We start from the raw sequence: 20806 nt of genomic DNA on the forward strand, positions 1-20806 counted from the left end.
TGTGTAACAACAAATTTTTTTTTAGATGACTTCTACAGATTTGCTGAATTGCACCCACACTTTGCAGAAGACTATCTCTATGCTGATCAGATGGGAGCTGAGAGTGGCTTGGAGACTTCATCTCTTTCTGCCCCTAATGGTATCTGTACTGACTTCAGCCCTGAAAACGCTGAAGATAAAAACAAGCCCCTGCAGAAGAAACTGAATTAACACTACAACTGTTACCTTCCTCTCCTGGTGAGAGGATTGTCTTTTCTTGGAATTTTCATAAGTCACTCCAACTATACAGCAAATACCGGTTTTGTGTGTGAAAGTTCTTCTACCTTAATACTGTTCTTTGAATCATATGTGCTATATTTAACAACATGTTCCAGATTACTTTGAGGAAGGTGTTTTTATTTTTTTCAAAAAGGTCTTTGAAAGGCAAAAATGTGAATGTGCTTCATTATTAGTGTTCATATTTAAAAGGAAGCGGCACACTTATTTATATTCCATTGGCTAGATTTTCATGTACAAAGTGTCGCACAAACTGTGCATGTATAAAGAAACTGTAGCTACTATGGTGTTAAGTGCACTTTGGTGATTAGTGTTTTCCCTAGTTATGGGGATGTTTATTTGGGGCCAAACTTTGCTGTCCATATTTGCATAGTCAGTCTTGGTGATTTCAGTGGGATTATTCTCTTGAACAAGGCAAGCACATTTTGGCCCTTTGTTCTGGTTTCAGTGAACAGTTTGGAAACAATAATGCAAAAACTTGCTAAGGATTACTTTTTATTGTTGAATGACAGAATTGTTTCTTTTTCAGTCTATTCCATGGTAGAATGAAAAGGAAAGGCTCCTTATCCCTCACCCCAACACTTTTCTACTGTAATCTTCCGGATGCAATTAAACGTGAATTTTTTCCAAACTGACATGCCACATACTGTTTGCAAATACGTGACAAAACTGTTTGTGCTTTTCTCTTATAATCAGTTTAAATCATGTCCACCCAACATTTAAATGGGAGACGTTTACACAATTGTATTTAATCTAGATTCATCAGGAATCACAGGTTTCTTTTGTGGCAAGCCTGTATATACAGTTAACTTAGCACTGAACACACTATGAAAACTTGGTTGTATTAGCACGAGTTTGGAAAGGTTGCAGTTATTTCAGAGGCCAATCCAGCAACAAGTTGCAGAATATCCTGAAGAAACACTAGTTAAATCTCTATAGCAACATTACATATACTGCATATAACGTATATGAAGCTTAAAATAGTTTAGAACTGTTTAAAAAAAAAAAAAAAAAAAAAACGAACAAAAACAAACAAAACACAACCTAAAACACTTGTATTAGTAACATTTCTTATCTTTCCTTTTGTAAAGCCAGATGCCTTAATTACCAATGGAGGTCTTAGAGAAAAATTTAAAGTGTTATAAAACTACAGAGCTTCACTGATTAGGAAATGTGACAAAAGCCTAAATGAGTAGGAAGGAGGACTCTGTCACAAAATAACTCTAATGGCAACTCTACTTACAAACAAACAAAACCTTTCAGATAATTTCTGTGACTAATTTTGTAGGGCTGCACTAAAATATGATGGTTTTTTGATTGGAAAACTTCTGTTGAGATTTGAATCTTCCATGTTAGAGTAATTTAAAACTAGATTTGAAAGGGAGGAATTTTAGCAGAAGGAAATCTGTTGATACCAAATGTTTTTATTATTATTTTTTTATAGCAGGAGGTATTTTAAAGCTCATTAGGTTGTTGGAATATGTCCTTAGAAATCCCTAACTGTATGTGGCAAGTCTCCAAACTGAAACTGGCTTTAATAGGAAGAGTATGGGGAATAAAATGTAAGAAATTATGCTTTCTGTGGGGTGTGTGAAGGTAGGTCCTCATTTGGAGTAATAATTACATTTTTGATTTATCTAGGTAATACATGGCAAGCTGACAGGGCTGCAGCAGACTGGCAGACAAGATTTGAATTAAAACTGATCATGAAAAATAGGAGAAATGCCTTGGAAAAATAAGGCATGTGAGGAACTACATTTAGGTCGGAATAGTCAGCTGCACAAACAGGAGGGAGTGGGTATTGCTGCATAGAACATCTTGGGGCAGGGATGGTATAGAGTATGACAAACTGAGTACCGTTAACTCATTGCTGCAGAAAAGATACTCATCATAGTGGGATGCATCAACAGTGTAGCCTGTGAGAAGTGTGGTGGTATTTCTGTGTTACCAAGGTGTGATAAGGCCTTACCTGAAGTACCCGTTCATGTTGGGGCACCTGAGAAAGACGGGGAGTAGCTGGATAGAGTCTGGAGGACAGAAAGTACTCAAAAAAGAGATCAAGAGTGTTCTGTAATCCAATAAGGAGACTGAAGGAAGATGTGAAAACAATCTTCAAATATTGAAAAAGTTGTTATAGAGAAGATAGGAACAGTCTTTTCTCCACGTTGATGGTAGACACAGGCTATTCATTTAAAAGGCAAGTTAAGCATTAGGAAAATTTCTGTACAGTACACCTAGTTAGCTAAGGAGCATGGGTCATTCCAGGTGGGGTGAGGAGCCTTCTTTCACTGGAGGTTTTGAAACTGAGAGACAATTGATTTTGTTGATCATGCCCCAGGGTCGTAGGGATACCTCCTGAGGCCTACTTTCTGTGATTACACAGTACGTATTTTAGTCGATACGTAAGGCAAGGCACATGAACTGTAGTCTGGGCGTATCACATCCTCTCTGCAAGACTTTTTATGGCACGTGGCTCAAGCTGGCTGTGTAAGATCTTTATCTTTTGCTTTGTGTGTGAGCTTGGGAATTTGAGAATTTCAGAGTGCAGGGGAGGAGATAAGAGTTCCCCGAGACACGTGTCTGAAAAGAAGAAAAAGGTAAGCTTAGTATCCCATGGACAGCTTTGGGGTGAGAGAAGCTCCAGAGGAAGAGATACTCTGTACGCATCCCTGAAAGAACAAAGCAAGCTGATTGAAGTTGGTGAACTGTGCGTGTGCCTAATTTGCATGTATGGTGTAGGTAACGTGGGGATCTGCCTTCCGAAAACAAAAGGGTTCATTTGGTTTCATATTTATTTTGGCGAGGGAGTTGTTTTCTAATTGTGGCAAGTGCAATAACTGCATTTGTGTGCAACTAAGCTGTGCAGAGTGTTCGGGTTGAAGGGTGCTGCAGCCTACGATAGACAGGCCCTGAAACAAATGCCACGTTGCGTGGTGAAGAGGCACTGAAAGACGCGCGCGTCAGTTCGGTCCAGAGCTGCTGCCGAAGAGGGCCAGTGACCAGCACTGTGTGCTTGGTGAGCAAGTACTCTTGGTGGAAGCAACCATTTAAAAAAACAAAAACAAAAACAAAAAAACAAAACAAACAAACAAAAAAACAAACAAACAAAAAAACCCACCACAAAACCAAAGCCACTTAGATTTTGTAATGTTTGTGAGATTGTTGAACGAGATGGAGACATAATAGGATGAATCATAAGGTGAAGTCCTGATCAGCCTGCATGGAAATATTGTTAGATCATGTCACAAAAGCTGAGATTAATGTCGTTAGATCATGTCACAAAAGCTGAGATTAATGATTGCAATTCGGGTGATTTTAGCATCTGTAGGATATAAGGCTGTAATATTAGACTGCCTCGTAGTAACAGAACGGCCATGTTACTGTAGGGTGGTAAACTCGGGACTTTATTGAGGTCCGAGACCTGTAACACACTGCGTTACTGCAGCAGCGTTCATTACAACTTGTCTATCAAACTCCGACTGCTGAACTGTTGCCGTAGTCCCACATAAGCAGCCTTTTTAAAAGGCACCCAACTGTGGAACAGCTGGGTTGTGACAGTCAAGTTTCAGTGGCTTGCTGCAATGTCAGGGTAGAATTGAAAACTCCCTTTCCCCTTCACCAAACACTGACATGTAAATGCCTTCAATTAAAATATTACAGATTTTACAAACGCGTTGTTTTATTTTAACTGGTGATACCAAGAGCCCCTAAATTTACAGGGAGACATATGAAGAAATTGCTTCCGTTCTTTGCAACTATTTAACTTAATAAATGATCCTTACACAAAAAATTGTAAGGGTGTGAAGGCATTTGACATTCCTGATGAGCATTTTACAGCTTTTATGTAATACTGCCATCCCTTGCCAGTAGAGCTCTTGCATCAGACTGTATTTTTATACATTGTATGAGAGGCCCAGCCAAAGCTTTGCTATTCTGATATGGTTGAACAAGTATACTCTGTATTTTGAATCTATTTACAGTAACACAGAAAATCACAGAATCCAACATATCTAAAAAGTGTCTTTTTCTTTTTTTTTGTTTGCTTCATTTATATTTCTTCAAACATAATAAAACCCCACTAAACCCAAGCAAATGTTTAGGAGGTGCGAAGCATGTTTAAAACACTGTCTCTACCACAGTAAGGCAAGTGCTAGTACATATTTCACAGGAGTCCGCTGCTGTAAGCAGATAACACTTAAAAGGCATTATAGGCAATTTGTAAGCCTTATGGAGAGATTAAGTTGTACACTTAATTTTATACCAATGAATTACACTATATGTTTCAATGCATTTATTGCGGCTAGAATAACCTTACTATGATAAAAAGCAGCCAGGCTTGTGCGTGTGTTTGCTAATCCCACTTTGAAAGTATAAATCCTTAGGTCACAAAGGCTGAAAAGGAGACACGTGTGCGGTGAGGAAGTGATGCAACCTCTTCAGTGGCAAAGCTGCCGGCAGTAAATAGTCAAGTTTTGTACATAGCTGTTTATTAATGTTTTCATGCAAACTGAATAGGTTTGTTAGCTAGTTTAAGCATTAGGCTGGTTGGAATATGTTTTTATTCATAATATGTAGTAAACATTTTTCTGGAAGAGGGATTGTTGCACTTTAACATTTGCATAGCTTGATAAATTTTTCTAAAGCAGTTGTATTTTTATTCATTTATGAGTTCCCTTACAAGGCCATCTTTGGTATTGCCATTAACTTATTTTTCCTATGTTATACTGTCATGTGGTAAGTACAGCTTTTAGTGTTAACTGTTTTAGTCATATTCTGCTCCTTCAAAAATGGTATTCTCATTTAAAAAAAAAAAAAAAGACTCAAGTTCTGCAACTTGTATTCTTTGAGCACCACATGCTGTAGATCCGATGATCTCAGAAAAACTATATAAGCACAGCTTTGCATATATTATGGAACTGAACTAGGATGCAAAACAAAACAAAAAAAAAAATCTGATAAAGCCTCTCACCAAGTCGGATCAATATTCCTTTAGGTCAGTGTGGGATATAAGACTTTCTAAAATGTTGCGTTTTGCTTAATGTGAAGCCTCTGCTTTTTTTCTAGCAGCACTTTCATGAGTATCCTAGCATTAAGAAACTAGAAATATGTTGACCAAGAGTTTTACATTAGCAAAATTTAAGTTCTGCTCCTACACTCATATTGGAGCACAGAAGTTCCCTGTGAACCAACTACTTCAGATGGTTTGTTACTTTTTAGGTATTTGAACTTCAGCTAATTTGGAAAACTTCAATTACCTAACTAATATGGCTAGATCCTTTAGAAAAAAGGAGGAAGAGTAGGTCCAACAGTTCAAAATGGAAAGTAAGAGTTTGTAATCAGTGCCATTGATAATTATTAATTAAATTAATAATTAAACAGTCCAGCAAAATCACAAGATCTGTTTCACAAATGAGCGGGAAGACTAAGTTTGTCGTTCAGGTAATTTTGCAGTCCCAGCTGGGTAGAAGTTAAGCCAGCTGTTCTTTGGTCAGAGGAGGATTTCTTGAAGGTACTGCAGCATTGTGTATCCAAGTAATGTCCTGGTCACCGGCAGCACAGCCGGTGAGGTTTCATCTGCTCTCCTGGCCTTTTTCCTATGAAGACTGGAAAAAAGTATTCAAACCGTGACAGGAACCTTGTCAGACCTCCTTACGGGTAAAATCTTCCAGCACCACCTGAGGAACAAACACAGTCATTCTGTGCTATAGCCAAGGCAGTGAACTGGGTATACACGTTAGTCACCAACACGTTGTCATCAAAATGGGCCTAAATTATGTAATCCTGAGGTAAAACTACTGAGAGAATGCAGCAGCAAAGAGATCATCCATTAGATGTGCCTGGACTTGCATCTGTGAATATTGCCTGCATCTCCGTTATCAGGTTTCTTTCCCTAGGAAACCTTTCAGGTTTATTTCAAGATATTATTTTGTCTTTTACGAGTGGTGGAATGATTTGTTTTGTAGAAAACAGCTGCTTTTCCCCCAGATGGTACGACGTGCTTTATCATGTGTAATGGGATTAAACTCAAGTGGGTGATACCAAGAGAGCAGAGGATTTAAGAGGCTTATAAAATAAGGGGTTATGGTTCTGTCAAATACGCCGAGACCTTTTTGCAGCAATTGACACTGCCTAGATTGTCTTGCAGGCTTGCTTAGGCAAAATAATTCCACTAGTTGTGTGATGGCAGCACCTGCTTATTCCATTTTCTTTAGCAAAGTGGCAGAGCAGAGTACTCCTGTGCAGGCTCACTTCAGGAGGCCATCTGTAACCGATAAAAGACGTATTTGCAGTTTTCAAATGATCAGTCTCTGGGAATGAAAATGGTAGAATCACCTTAGCACAGATTTCACCCAAGTTATTCCTGTTAATTGACTTATTCATTGGGGTTTTTTTACCAACATAGTAGTCATGCTGCTTTATTCTGAGCTAAATTGCACAGGGCCATATGAACATCCCAGCTTATCTGAGGTTAGCTTAGGGATCGCAAAAAAGGTGCTGTATGATAACCTGTGGATGTAGCATTAAGCTTCAGTTCTTTGACCAAAAAATGTTAGAAACAAGAGAAAAGGCATAATGACTCTTGTAATTTTAATAATAATATAAAAATATTATTTTGATATTATGAGTGGGGTGTTACTTGAGAGTGCCAGTTCTGAGCCAAAGAGTCAGTTGGAGAAAAATCAGGCTGAACTTCTGGTCCTGAACCAGCAAGTAGAAAAGCCCATCAAGGCGAGCGTGGCAGCAAAGCTTTCGCTGTGCCGCTGGCCTTTTCCCACAGTACGGAAGGGTCTTTTCTGCCTCTTGGGCCGGTGAACTCAGTTTTCTGTATCTCCTGCTCTTGCTTGCGCTGTCTGTTCTTTGTGGGTGTGTTGCAGCCTGAGGGAGAGCTCGCTGCCTCTTAAGCTTATGTGACATTCATGGACTTTTCTTCCTGAGCCGTAAGCAGCAGGTGAATATTAAAGTCACGTTCTGGTAATGCCACCCAAAGTGAAGGGACCGGGTGCTGCTTCAGCTTGCGCCTGCCGTCAGGGTAAAGGATGGCTTTTTCTTGTCCCACGCTTGAACCGTTGCAGGTGTGTCCAGGTGACAGCAGGTCTGAAAGAGCTTATGAGATTCTCCTTGTTCCTATGAACAGTAAGAAATTAAATTTAGAAATATAGTACTATGAAACCTTAAATTGGATTGACTTCCGACTCACTATGTCACTTTCAGTGTGTGCCTGTTTACTTCCAAGTTCTGAATGCAGCATCTAGAAATGTGATTGCAAACAAAGTCTCCTCATGGATACGGAAGAAGGCTGAAGCTCAGACACTTTTCATCCTACCATGGTACTGGAAATGAAATTCATCTGATAATAGGTTATTTTGAAGTCTATGAATGTATATGGGGAAAACCCAAATACATGTCTTTTATTCACTATCTAGCATGAAGACACTTTTGTATTTTAAATGCTGAAGAAATAAACTTGTAAAGATCTTGTATGCCCTAAGTATCTATTTTTGCCCTATGTTTTCTTTTATAGTGAAGTTCAAGCAAAATATTTCTTATTTCAGAAGGGAGGTTTAGGTTAGCCAGTGCGTACTTTCCAGACTACAAAAGCAGTTTTTAAGTAAACATCTAAAAATGAAATTGTATTTTTAAATATGTGGATTAGAATTCCTTAAGTTGAACATCTCTCCTTAGCAATTGTATATACTCAGACAAAAAGCGAAACCGTTGCAGCTGCTTGTCTATATGGTTGGTTGTGTTTGGTGATTTGTTTATATTGCTTTCTCCAATTGCTCTAAGGGTATTAAGAGCTCTCTGTAAACCAGTAATGTTAGAAGTAAATTTCTTTAGAAGTGATAGATTTTTGTTTCCTGGAGGAGGACCAAGACTAAGCATCTGCTAACCTTGTATTATGTACTATACAACTTCAGTGTTGCGGCATTGTGCTGAAAGTATTTGGCATCTGTTCAATGGGACCACTTTCTAAACCTTTTTGTAATTCCCAGCATCTCTCCAGGTGTGCAATACATTTCTAATTGATTGCAGGTACTAGTTCATCTTTTTGGAAGACTAAAATTGAGTTATCAACAAGCTGAGAAATAATTCAGAAAAAAAAATGTTTTTGATTTCCTGAATTATTGTTAAACTTGCATTGAGGATATAATTTATATATTTTGGAAAAAAAAAATTGCCATGTTTTTGAACACACTTGAGAATTTAAATGCAAAAGCAAAAAAGTTAACCTTTTACATGATCGAATTTTGGAATTTTCTCTTACTGCTACTGAATCCAAGTTAGGCACTGCCACGAAGAGGATGCTTTTTGTTGCAAACCTGTGCTGACAGAGCAGGAAGCTGTTCTGTAGGAACTCACTCGCAAGGTGTTATGTGCTTGTTCCATCAGTGGTGCAACTTCTGTTGACTTCAAGGCTGCTCAAGCAGAGCCGGTGTGTTTAAAGACGCGTATTGGCTGCAAGCTTTTTGTTGTACTAGCCCTTGGATATGCAGCGTAAATCTGTAACAATATATAGTGCTACTGGATAATAATAATCTGAATGCATATTTTCTGCTGTAAATGTCCCTCCTATGGCCCCTATGGTATGTGTACATAGACTTATTACCTTTGCACTGAACTGACTATACTTCATAACTGAAAAGCAAAAACAAGTAGTGTACTAAAGATGACTGTAGCTTGTGGTTCCAATTGTGGAAATACTTTTGCAGAACGAAAAGTATAGCTTCAGTGCTACAAATTTGATTTTTATATTTTTTATTAACATGCATGGAGGACTAAGGATAATATTTTTTAAAAATGAACTTGGTTTTGTACATTTTTCAATGTTTAAAACTATATGATTTAACATTACCTCTGAATACCAGTGATCAGTCAATTCTTAAAGGAAATACCTCAATTTGAGCATTCTTTTCTTGTTAGTTGTCTGATAGGTTGAAATGGACTATAGCGTGTGATGAACTGAGCCAAATGATGTAGACACTTAAACTATACTGTAAAAGTCGTATGATGATTCACTAAAAGGGAACTACATGATGCGCTACAAGTGTTGATGTGCAGTATACAATCATGGCTCATTCTGCCCAACTGGACATTTTCCTTATGAATGGCTTGTAAATTGAATTTTCAGCGTGAAGCCAAATTAAAAATGAAACAAAATATGTTTGGTTTCCTGTGGGTTTTTTGGGTTTTGGGTGTTTTTGTTTTATTTTGTTTTTAGATTTAAGGTTTTTATAAACAACAAGATTTACAATAAGGGGAAGGATACAAATCATAATTGTGAATAAGACTGGGTCCATATATGTTTAGGTGCAGTTTGTTGATGTATGTTCTCTGTGGCAGTGTGTGTAGGGGAACAGTGCTTGTTTACCTGACAACTGGGAATATGAAATTACAGGGTTTTAAGGGTTTTTTGTTTGGGTTTGGAGTGTTCGGGTTTTTTTGTAAGGGTGTGTGGGTTTTGGTTTGGTTATTGGTTTTTTGTTTTGTTTTGTTTCCCCTAAGGATGACAAGGATATTGGCCCCAGTTCTGTTTTCTGTGCTTAAAGAAAAATATCAAAAGATCAAAAAAGATTCAGAAAAAGAGGCTCCAGAAGTCTGGAGAACAAGTCTGTCTGAATTGGCCTGAAGTAGCTCTGGCTACTTTTATTTATCCAGGAGACAGACAAGAAATGATCCAACACTCCAGATACCTACATACATGAGAAATTCATAATGGAGGGTGGAAAAAGGCATAATGATGTCCCATGGATATAAGCTGAACCATTAATATGAACATTTTTAAGAATACAAGTGAAACACTGGGAAAGTTTACCGGAGAAATGACATACGTTCATCATGATACGAAGATTTCAAGGGAAGACTTGTTAATGTTTTTCTTAATGTTGGTTTCTAATTTCAAGTTATGGGGTGGATGCAGATTTTGAGTACCTTCTTTGGCCCAAGTCAGGTTAGTCATGCAGTGGTTTGTGTGAAAGAATAGACATCTGTACGTGATAACAAATGCGTATAATTTCATTCTGTGTAAGAAAAAAGATAGAATACTGTATTTGCCCAAAACAAAATTTAATCTATTTCTTTCTTTCAGTGAAGTCCTACTGGTCCTGCAGCAATGTGGAATGCTTTCTTATAAAGAAAAGCTTTAAAACCTGAACGTTTTTCTGCTTAAATATATTCTTCCTTTCTTTTGCTCTAAAATGCAAATAACTTATTTGCTCTATACTTATGAAAGTAGGTTACACTAGAACATGTTTTAACTAATGCCAGAGGATGCTATCAGAATGCGGTACACTTTCACAAACGCTTATTCATTACAAAATGGAAGTGATTTACATTATTAATGAAATATTACAGATGTGTAAATGCACAAAATGCATGCAAGATTTCTTTCTTCCAAGGGTAAAGATTCCCCTACCTGACACCATCTGGTTTTAACCCTGTTTTTCCCTGCTTCTTGCCAGGGTAGCGTGAGGCCTGCCAGAGGCGACAGGTTATAGCCCCGACCTTGCTCCTGTGCAGCGGCAGGGCCCCCCTCCGCTGCTCCTGCCGCTGCGGTGCTGGCTTCAACAGGGAGCCGGCGGGCCTGAATCCGCAGCCAGCCCTTCCTCGCTGCTCTCGTTTCGGCGTCTTTTCAGGTGACGTGATCGGCTAAGGGAGCAGCGTGAGCTGCGAGCCCTCACACCGTGCCCTCTTCTCCCTCCCCACCCTCGTCTTCCCACCTTTCTCTCCTATTACTCTCCACCGCTTTCTTCTCTTAAAGAAGATACCCGCCTTCACCTTCCCCGGTGGTATTTCCAGCCCTGCACCTGCCCGTGTGCCCGTTTCCCCGCTCGCCTGCCTCGCAGGCAAGCTCCCCGGTGCGCCTGAGCTGCCGCGGCAGCCATCTCTTACCGCATGCTTGCCACTTTTCTGCCCCAAGCTCTCGGCCGAGGCGTGCTTGCGGTACGTGCCCCCGTCACCGCCTTCTCCTGGCCGACGCCAGGTGAGCGGACAGGTGAGGACCACACGAAACGCTCCTTTTCCCCTCCGGGCGCGGGGCCTGGAAGAGCCTTCGCGGCTCCCTTGAGGGGCAGCGCCCGGCCGCTGGGGCCTGCGAGAGCCCGGTGCGACCGGCGGCCTGGGGGGACGCCGCTCCCTCCCCTCTGCTGGGTTTGCGCCTGGTGCTCCCTTCCTTTCCCTAGCTCGTTTTTATCATATTGCGCTGCCCCTCAGTCTGTCCACCGAAGGTGATTTCTTACGCGACTGCTGACTTTTTCTATTACTATTACTTGTTTGTGTCTCTGCTGCCCTCCTCTGGGAGCCGGCTGCGGGGGGGGGGGGGGGGGTAGGGGCTCACGGCCGCACAGGATCCCCCGCTCCCCCTTTACCACCCCACGCTTCGGCGCCCAGAACACGACGCGGACCGGAGCCCCCCCGCTGCCCCCTCCTGGCCTCGACGGGCAGACGCCCCTCCCTCAGCGCCCCCTGGCGGCGGCGGGCGCCGCCCCCCTGATGTCACGCCAGGGGCCAAGCCGTCACCGGGCCGAGCGCCTCCCGTAACCGGTTGCTAGGCGGCGGGGCGGCGCTTCCTCCGCCCGCCGGAAGTGACGGCAGAACGGGCGGGGCGGGGTGGTTGGCTGCGTGGGGGATGCGCGAGCGGCGGCGGCGGGGCGGCCCGCGGCGGCCGGGCTGATCCCGAGCGGGGCTGGGGGGGGCGGCCGCCGCCATGCTGAGCCGCAGCTCGTTCACCAGCCTGGTGGTGGGGGTGTTCGCCGTCTACGTGGCGCACACGTGCTGGGTGATGTACGGCATCGTCTACACGCGGCCCTGCCCGGCGGCGGCGGGGGGCGGCGGCGCGGCGGGGTGCGTCTGGCCCTACCTGGCGCGGAGGCCCAAGCTGCAGGTGAGCGGGGCGCAGCGGCCAGCCGCTGGGAGCGGGCGGGCGGCGGCGAGCGGCCGGCCTGCGGTGGCACCGGTGGCCCGCTTCGGCCCTGGGCCCCTCAGCGAAGCGCCCGCGGAACGGGCCCCTCCGGGCCGGAGGCGGGGGCGGTGGTGCCAGCCCGGGGGCGGGAAGCGCCGCGCCGGCTGGGCTGAGGGCCGCCGTCACGCCCGGGGGGGCAGCGCCCTCCTTGCCCCCCTCCCCGCGGTGCTGAGCGGAGACCGGCGGGGCACGGCGGGGGCTCCCGCGGGCCTCCCGCCCTCCCGGGGGCTGCCCGCGGCGGGGGCGACAGCGCGGTGTCGTTTTGGATTCCGTCGGTCTGTTGGCACGGGCGCCGGAGGGAGCAGCCGGGCTGGAGGAGCGCCTCGGCCTCTTCGGAATCTCCGACTTCAAGAAGAGGTCATCCTGTCGAGGCCTGCTGAGCCGCTGCCTTCCGCGGTGTTCCTGCCCCCAAAAGGAGGGAAGGGATAGCGGGAAGCGGCTTTAGGCTTTTTTTTTTTTTTTTTTTTCTGAGAACATTGTTTTCTTTCCCACTGTGTGTAACCATCGTGTGACGGGGGAGATTAGTGAAGCTGAAACACAGATCGGTACCCTAAGCGTACTGGTGCGTGAATTTGATATTTCTGTACTCTGATTTCTCTGTGCTGTGTTTTGATTCCAGTTAAGCGTGTATACTACCACACGGTCCAACATTGGTGCTGAGAGTAATATAGATCTGGTTTTGAATGTGGAGGATTTTGATATTGAGTCCAAATTTGAAAGGTAGGTATCTGAACTACGAGTTCTTCGTTTAATTCTGGAGTGTGTATCCTAACTAGTAGTTACATGTATGGAAGTATGCACGAAGCAGTGTAGACTGTTTGTGATAGTTGCGTCAAAAGAGTATAGTAGTTGTTCTTGCATTCTTTGTTTTGGGGTTAAAGTTATTTCTGCATGCTGTACAGGCTATTCAGTTCACACTTGTTTTCATAACGCAATAACCATGTTTTTTATGTTAAGGCAGGAAAATGTTAGTTGGATTTCAGCCTTAGAGTTGAGGACAAAGTGCTGCTGTTAATAAAAACAGTATTTTTCCCTTTATGTAAAGGTTCCTAGAATATTTCGTGAATTAAACATTGGTAAAGTGTCTGTCTTGATGGAAATGGAGTGCTAAGTTCACCTGGCACTGAGGAATAGGCTCTTAGACAAACTTTTCTTACGTTGAAAATCATCTCGTAGCTGGAAGAAACAAAGCTTGCAAAACAAAGCTATACTAGTAAATACAGAAATGCTTGTTTCTCTCCTACAGATTTTACAAATCTTGAATGCTGTCCTGCATTGTCTATCTTCATATTCAGATTCCAGTCTAAACGTTCATCTTACTAGCTCTGCTAGATCAGTAACGTGCATATGACATGCTAAACTTAAGTATTGGTTGGTTTGGATCAGCGTACTGTTTTCAGCCATATAGACAAATGTTTTACAAAGCGTGCTTTGCTTATAATACTAAAAATGACTTTTCATTGTGAAAATCTAAGTCAAAGTGCCTGGAAATGCTTCAGACTTTTCTCTCATAACGTGTCACCAGTCTCCTAGGTACATGATGTTTTGTTCTTAATAGCCATGGCTTCAGACCTGGAATAGAACTTGGAAGTCAAACCGTGTTTTCTTTACATGTGTTTTAGTAACATGCTTTTCTGTAACTGTTTCAGTGCTAATAATTGTAAAAGTAAACCTTCTTTTTCTGGTAGTTTAGGGTTTCGAGATCTTGTGAAGGCACGTTGGTGCTAAGACGGAGTAAGATTGTGCCCTTAGACAAATTTCTGAGTGTAACACTGCACTTTACGTATGTGTCTATACAATTAAAATGATTAGAACTACTTGTTTGTGCTTCATATTTGCTCCCTAGCTTTTTTTTTGTTTGTTTAAAATAGTCACCTTATTCTTGACTCTGTTGTTGCAGTCTCCCAGGTTCTTTCACATTCTTTGTTTTCTATAATTAAAGAACACGTTGATCTGCAGTTTAGGTCATATTAAGCTTCATCTCTGACAGACCTGAAAATATAAGAATTGTTTTACTGGTAGAATCTGCTAAGCCATCGAAAGTATTCAGAGCAAAGTAACCTGAGCAAATTTACAGGAATAGAGGAGGCATTATGCAAGGTTGCAAGTAGGATGATTTCTTGGCTAGCACAAGGGGAGTGACAAGTTTGGGGCTCCTGTCTAGAGTTCTGTGCTTGCCATGCCATGGCTGAGAAGATGTTTTATTAATGCAAAGTGCTTGGCAAAACTTTGTGATTTTCTTTTTAAACTTTGTATCATGTATACAATCTGTGACACATATTCAGCACACGGAAGGCTGTTTTCTACAAGTGCTGTGATAATTTTGGCCCTATGACCTATTGGCAGGGGAAAACAAGAAACTGATGATGCAGTCCTGTGTTATCTAGGGTAATAAAATATGAATTGGAGAAAGATTAAAGTATCTTAAGATAATAGTAAAGCTTTGGAAATGCAAATATTGTGATACATACTGGAGTATATAAATTGATCCCATCTAGCCATGGCTCATTAGGGCATATTAGCCAGAACTAATTGTTGTGTGCCAGGCAACCCAAATGTCTCTTCTTTTTTTTTTTTTTTTTTTTTTTTTTTTTTTATGTCCCCAACCTTTTTTTGCTTGCTTCCAGAACATCTTCAGTGATCCCTATAGGGAATAGCTAAATACTTCAGCATGTCTTATGTCATCTCATAATGTATTTGCTTTGTATTTTAGGACAGTGAATGTCTCTGTACCAAAGAAAACCCGAAATAATGGCACATTATACGCATATATATTTCTTCATCATGCTGGCATTTTGCCTTGGCATGACGGTAAGCAGGTGCATATAGTGAGCCCTCTGACCACATACATGGTCCCTAAACCAGAAGAGATTAATTTACTCACTGGAGAATCAGCCACACAGGTAGGTGGTGAATGACCAATGTCAAATTGCTTCTTTTCCTTTAGGATGTTCATACTTTCCACTTCAATTCAAGAGAATAAGATCACATCCTTTGACAAATGCTATGATGACTCACCGCGCGGAAAAATGTAGTGTTATTTAATGAAATACTTGTGAATAGCTGTTGCGCCTCATATTAAGTGGAGCTTGAGAATTTCACTCTGTTATTCTTTGGAACCTGAAATATACCTGTAGCCAGCAGTGCTGTTTCTAAATCCTGTCAGAATAAAGTTAAAAATGAGTTGAGGCTAGCATCCAGCACTAAAAGTCAGAACAGATGGTGTTCATCCAAAGAAAAGCAAGTAGAATGCCCTGGGGATAAGCATGTACTGAAAGCTAAGGTCGTACTCAGTTTCAGCACTGCTTTAGACAGCATTTGGAAGCTCAGAAGTTCAAAACAAAGAGTCTGATCTTTTTACTCCCGCAAATTAATGTGGTTGATATCCACATCCTTTTGATTGGTTTGAAGTAATATCTGATTACTTTACAGTCCTTATTTCAAAGTGACTTTTTCTGACTAGTATCCACATGCCTAAGGCATTAAGATTAATTAGCTGAATATTCATTCTTAATGAACAAGGCTATGAATGGGCACTGAAGCTTTTCAGTGTCACATTATGGTGGGCCTTTACAATCCGTTCTGCCATATTTGAGCAAAATACTTGATCTGGTCAAAATTAAGGTAAAGTGTTTCTTAGTGGGCTTCTGTTTTGTGATATAGTTAATGACTTCATAGTTTCTGTGAGTTAGAGTATTATCCTATTCAAAATTCTGTATTGTTTAACAGTATGTATGTTTATTGTATTTTTAAAGCAAATTGAAGCAGAAAAACAGACGAATGCTCTAGATGAACCTGTCTCTCACTGGAGGTCAAGATTAACCTTAAATGTCATGGTGGAAGATTTTGTGTTTGATGGATCATCCCTCCCTGCTGATGTTCACCGTTACATGAAGATGTAAGTCGATAACTTAATTTTGCTAGATTTGTTATTATGAACTTACTGCACATTTCTTCAAAAATCCTCCCTGGCCTCCCTTAGTATTTTATGTTTAAATTGGCGCTGAGGAGACACGAATAGATACTCTCAACGCTTGCCTTTCAGTAGTGACAATTAGTAAGATATTATGTACTAGAAAACCTTATTGAAGATATCTTGTTCCTGGGCAGCTCACAGTTTAGAATACTTTTTCGTATGGAGTTATCATAGTAAGACTAAGGAGAACTACAAAGACACAAGAAAAATGCTACAGCAGACTTCATACCCCCTTGTTCTCAAATCATACTTCTGGCCTTTAAAGCAATTACTGTCCCTTGACCTTTCTAGTTATCCTTCATCAGCAAATTATCTGTACAAACTGCAAGTGCTGAAGAAGCACAGTTGGTCTCCTGTGACATCTTTTTTCTCCCTCTATGATCGGCTTTATTTAACTTTGACGACGTGTGTTCCTACATTATGTCATTTTCTCAAGAAAATACTAAAAAGCAGGGATAGGTTTTTAGGCCACTAAATGCAGGCAGTAGCTTCTGTTCACAGCTTGCTTAAATTACTTCCAGTGTTAACCATATAAATAGTGCTGTATTGGCTTGTGCTGCTGTATGTTGATGCCTTTTTCTACAAGTATCCTGTTAAATCCAGAAGTAGTTGCTTAATCAGCAGACCCTGGGGTTCTGGGGTAGCTTCCCAGCCAGAATAGGTAAACTTAGTAACTCGTAAGATAGGCCCATAACAAGAAGGAGTTGGACTGGGGTTGATGAACGAGGATGTTTTTTCTGGTCGTGTTTAGATACGCATCAGTGCTGTTTTCTCATTGCATTATACAGGAAATAGTTTGGATATGAAATAGCTTACTCCAATTCCACTAACGGTAGCTTTGATTGTAGTTATTATATAAAAACCTAAACCTCTTCAGTTAAATAACGAAGCAGTATTTCGGAGCCTCGATTTAGTACTTTTCTATATTAGTATTGCCCATTGCATATTTAGTATGCAGTCTTTCTTAGCACACATAGAGACTTCTTTCTTTTATGAACAACTAAAATTCAACTTTCAGGCTTTAAAAAGGTCCGTTGTGCTAGTTCCATAGGCTTTTACCGAGAACATCACAATGTATGTAGATAACTGCCTTTCTAGTGAAGAACTTTAAGAATTTGTCTCTCAGGGTATTAGCCTAAATGCTTTTCTAAGATTCTGGTAACGCAACTGCGTATAGGTCATAATTTGCTAAATAACTTTCCCGTGATCAATTTTGTAGAGGGCTCAAAGGCTGGGAAGTTTCTATTGGTTTCATGCAGGTTGGTGATGTGGTAGAGCAATCCAAACGAGAGCTTCTGTTGAGGAGAAGGCAGAGAAGATTTCTGCTCCTTGTGCACTCTCCCCAGGAGTACTGGCCTTCCTGTGTGCATACCAGCCATCATGTTCATAGTCCCATGCTAGCTAGAGCACGCGCTGTTGCTGACCTGATAGATGTCATTGGGGGTGCAGAGGAGTCGGGGAGATGGTGGACAGTTCTCATTGTTGTGGTAGGAGAGGGATACTTGAGACAAAGGATGCAAATATATAGTAGTAAACTTTGGCACGTTTCTCCTCAATAAACTTTTTTAATTTCCTCTACCCTTGGTCATGTAACAGCTTCAGCATCATCACAACCAATTTCATTTGTCCTTTTTCTTTTTTCTTATTCAGTCTTTCTACCAAAAAGTAAAAACAAACTAAAAGGAGAAATAAGACATGCCTAATTTTTTATACAGACATCTCTCAGTGAAAGACTCTAGGCTAGTGGCTTCTTCCTTGCTGTGTGTTAAAAGAAAATGTGCCTGAAAAGATGGTGGGAAATATCTACATGGGTAGATCTGAAAGTGATGAATGAGTGCTAATTTGAATAAAAGTAGTTTTCTTTTTAGATCACTACAGTCATAAAATCCATGTTTAAACATCCTAGGGTTCAGTTGGGGAAGACAGTGCATTACCTTCCAATATTATTTATTGATCAGCTAAGCAACAGAGTGAAAGATTTGATGGTGAGTAATAGAATACCTTTAATTACATTTAACAGTTTTAACAGTAATCTTCCATGTTGTTTTAATTAAGATTTTGTCATAGGTTGTTTGCTGTAATGAAAAAGTATAAATTCACAACAGGACTCTATCAATGACTGTTTAACTTAATGTGGTCAACTGTGGTAACTGCAGAGGCTGGATCTGGGTTTTGAGACTCCCTCTGGCAGAAGTGTCTGCCAAGCCCTCCCTTCTATTCCACCAGAAGATATTTGGATTCCATTGCTTCTGCCTTTTGGGTGGATATGGAGGACATCGCTGCAGCACCAGCTGTGGTGGGAGCAGTCTCATGAGCAATTTGACTCCCTAAGCTGAAGGAGTTGTGTTAGCATCCCAGAGCGGCTTCTGATATCTTCTAGGGAAATGAGCATACTGAACACAGCTGATACTTGGAGCTACACTGAGATAAGTCAGTAGCTATTCTATCTCCAAAAAATTCACTCATGATTAAATTTTCTGGTGGTGCTCTCTATCATGTTAGAGTAACTTGAGCACCTGAAAGCTTGGTGTTGCAGTACATCCAATGATTTTGTGCACTCAAACAAATCAGAACTTAGAAACTTCAGTAATGGAATTACAGAAGGATGAAATCGGATGAGATTTCTGGAGACTGCTAGTCCAACGCCCCTGCTCAGAGCAGGGTCACCTAGAGCAAGTTGCTCGGGACCTTTTCCAGTTGGGTTTTGGATATATCCAAGGATGGAGATGCCATAGCCTCTCTGGGCAACCTGTTCTAGTGTTCAGTCGCCCCTGCAGTTAAACAAAAAAAAGGTGTTTTTTTATACATTTAAATAGAATTTTCTGTATTCAGTTTTTGCTCAACTCTTCTCTTGTGGGAAATCATTCAGTTCTTTTACTACAAGTTACACATGGCAGTCCCCTGCATCTAAACCATGTTCATCTTGGCAGCTCTTAGTTAAGCCCTGAAGTTCTTTTCAATTGCACTGGCTGGAATTTAGCGATCAGAGTTACTGAGAACAAAAGTCTTGGGGAATGTCTCAAAACTGTTAAATCAGTATGCCTGGATTCAGCATCTTGTAGATGGAACTCTCGGTAGATGTAAACTTTCCATAGATCTTCTAAATTGTCTTTCCAATTCATTAACTTCAGCTCAGACAAAGAATTTTGTTACTTAGTGTTGGGGAGAATCTTCTTTAAGAATTTGTATCCCCTCCGCCCCAAGCTTGTTTGGTAAAATAAACTCCTGAGCATTTGTTACAAATCTTGGTAGCAGATGGTTTTGTCCAGAATTTCTTTAGATATACTTTCGTGATGTCTTTATCAGTGGTCATTGTCCTTTAAGTTTCTTACCACAGCTCATTCAGTTCAGTACATTCATATGAGCTTCTGACTGGTCAAGTCATGTACCCTGTTCACAAATAAACTCAGCATTCTCATGTTATTGGTAACATCCCTGCAGCTGTCATGCATGTCATGGTTAATGCTATTGTAACTCACTGCCTTAAAGTCGTTAAAGATCCTGAGCAGTGCTGCAAAGACTGTTCCATCAAAACTAGCAAGCTTCCCCTTCAGCACTGGCTTATGTGACTTCTCAGTAGTGACTTGCCAAATTGCTCGCAAGCCCTGCAGAAACAGTGGTCTAATAGTACGCATACTGTGAGATAATGAGGGGTAAGTGAAGAGCAGGAAAGAATAAGGGAAGAAGGTGATACAGCTTTTGTGGAGCAAGGTTGGCGTTTGACTGTAAATAGGGGCATAGATGCTGTCTGTTTGGTATGCCCGACCTAAAGTCATGGAGCTGAAGATGCGTTTTCCCTGCTTAGGCTAGGCTGCGTAGACTTCGAACTGAGTATTATTTTGACCCAGATGTAGGTCTTCTATGGTAAGTACCGTAGTCTAGAGGTTATGTGTTCCTCATGTTCTTAAACATTCTTGTCAAGGCTGGGGGTTTGGGGATTGCACAGGATTCTGAGTTAATAAAAAGAAAACTTCAAAATTCATACCACTGAACTTATTTGCTTTATTTACACACTGTTTTGTAGTACTGATAAAGTAGACTGCTAGAAGCAATATGTGATGTTCTGAGGCCATCCTACAAGAGTAGGTTGTATTGCAGAGGTTTGATAACTTTTCAGAGGCTTAACAACCACTACACTCAACTAGGCTGTGAGGCAGCTCTTGGGGACTTTTAATTGTTCATTGAGGAAGAGTTCGTTCTTCCAATCTTTATACGTTCATTTAATTTGCTTTTGGTGTTGAAGAATTCCTTTCACTGTCTTGTATTGTAATCCAGTTTTTCTCCCTGCGCTACCCCTAACTCCTTAGTAGTGCTTTGTCTATGTGAGTGCACTTGCTGCATGTTAGTTACCCATGCATTTGCAAAATTTTTGTTTATCTGTCCTGCACAGGAAATTTTTCCTTTTCTCCCAGAAATGTTGATGCTATCTTTGATTGACTGAGAAATTGGAATGAGAGTGGAGGGATTATAGGCATCCTTTAAAAAGGAGAAGAAGCCTGGAAGGTGTTTATGTAGCTTTTGGTAAACAGCTGTAGAATCTCGCCAGCATTCTCTACCGTCAGCTCTAACCACGTTGTTTTCATCCTGTTCTGTTT

At 41.3% G+C, this 20806-nt stretch overlaps 2 protein-coding genes across 5 annotated transcripts in view; both read left to right on the forward strand.

Moving 5' to 3' along the window:
* The window catches only part of LPCAT1 (lysophosphatidylcholine acyltransferase 1), a 67456-nt gene extending 59178 nt beyond the window's left edge, over window positions 1-8278 (forward strand). For all 3 annotated transcript variants that reach the window (XM_082314442.1, XM_082314444.1, XM_082314443.1), the window contains one exon: window positions 26-8278. In XM_082314442.1, coding sequence (XP_082170568.1) covers window positions 26-210 — 185 coding nt within the window. In that variant the 3' untranslated portion in view covers window positions 211-8278. The remainder of the gene's footprint in view (window positions 1-25) is intronic.
* A 3666-nt stretch (window positions 8279-11944) lies between these two features.
* CLPTM1L (CLPTM1 like) overlaps window positions 11945-20806 on the forward strand; it is a 28997-nt gene continuing 20135 nt past the window's right edge. For both annotated transcript variants that reach the window (XM_082317010.1, XM_082317011.1), the window contains exons 1-5: window positions 11945-12157; window positions 12855-12955; window positions 14949-15138; window positions 15991-16133; window positions 18118-18196. In XM_082317010.1, the coding sequence (XP_082173136.1) occupies window positions 11981-12157; window positions 12855-12955; window positions 14949-15138; window positions 15991-16133; window positions 18118-18196 (690 nt within the window). In that variant the 5' untranslated portion in view covers window positions 11945-11980. The remainder of the gene's footprint in view (window positions 12158-12854; window positions 12956-14948; window positions 15139-15990; window positions 16134-18117; window positions 18197-20806) is intronic.

Source organism: Platalea leucorodia (genome assembly GCF_965183815.1).
Source record: "Platalea leucorodia genome assembly, chromosome: 1".
NCBI classification, from domain to species: domain Eukaryota; kingdom Metazoa; phylum Chordata; class Aves; order Pelecaniformes; family Threskiornithidae; genus Platalea; species Platalea leucorodia.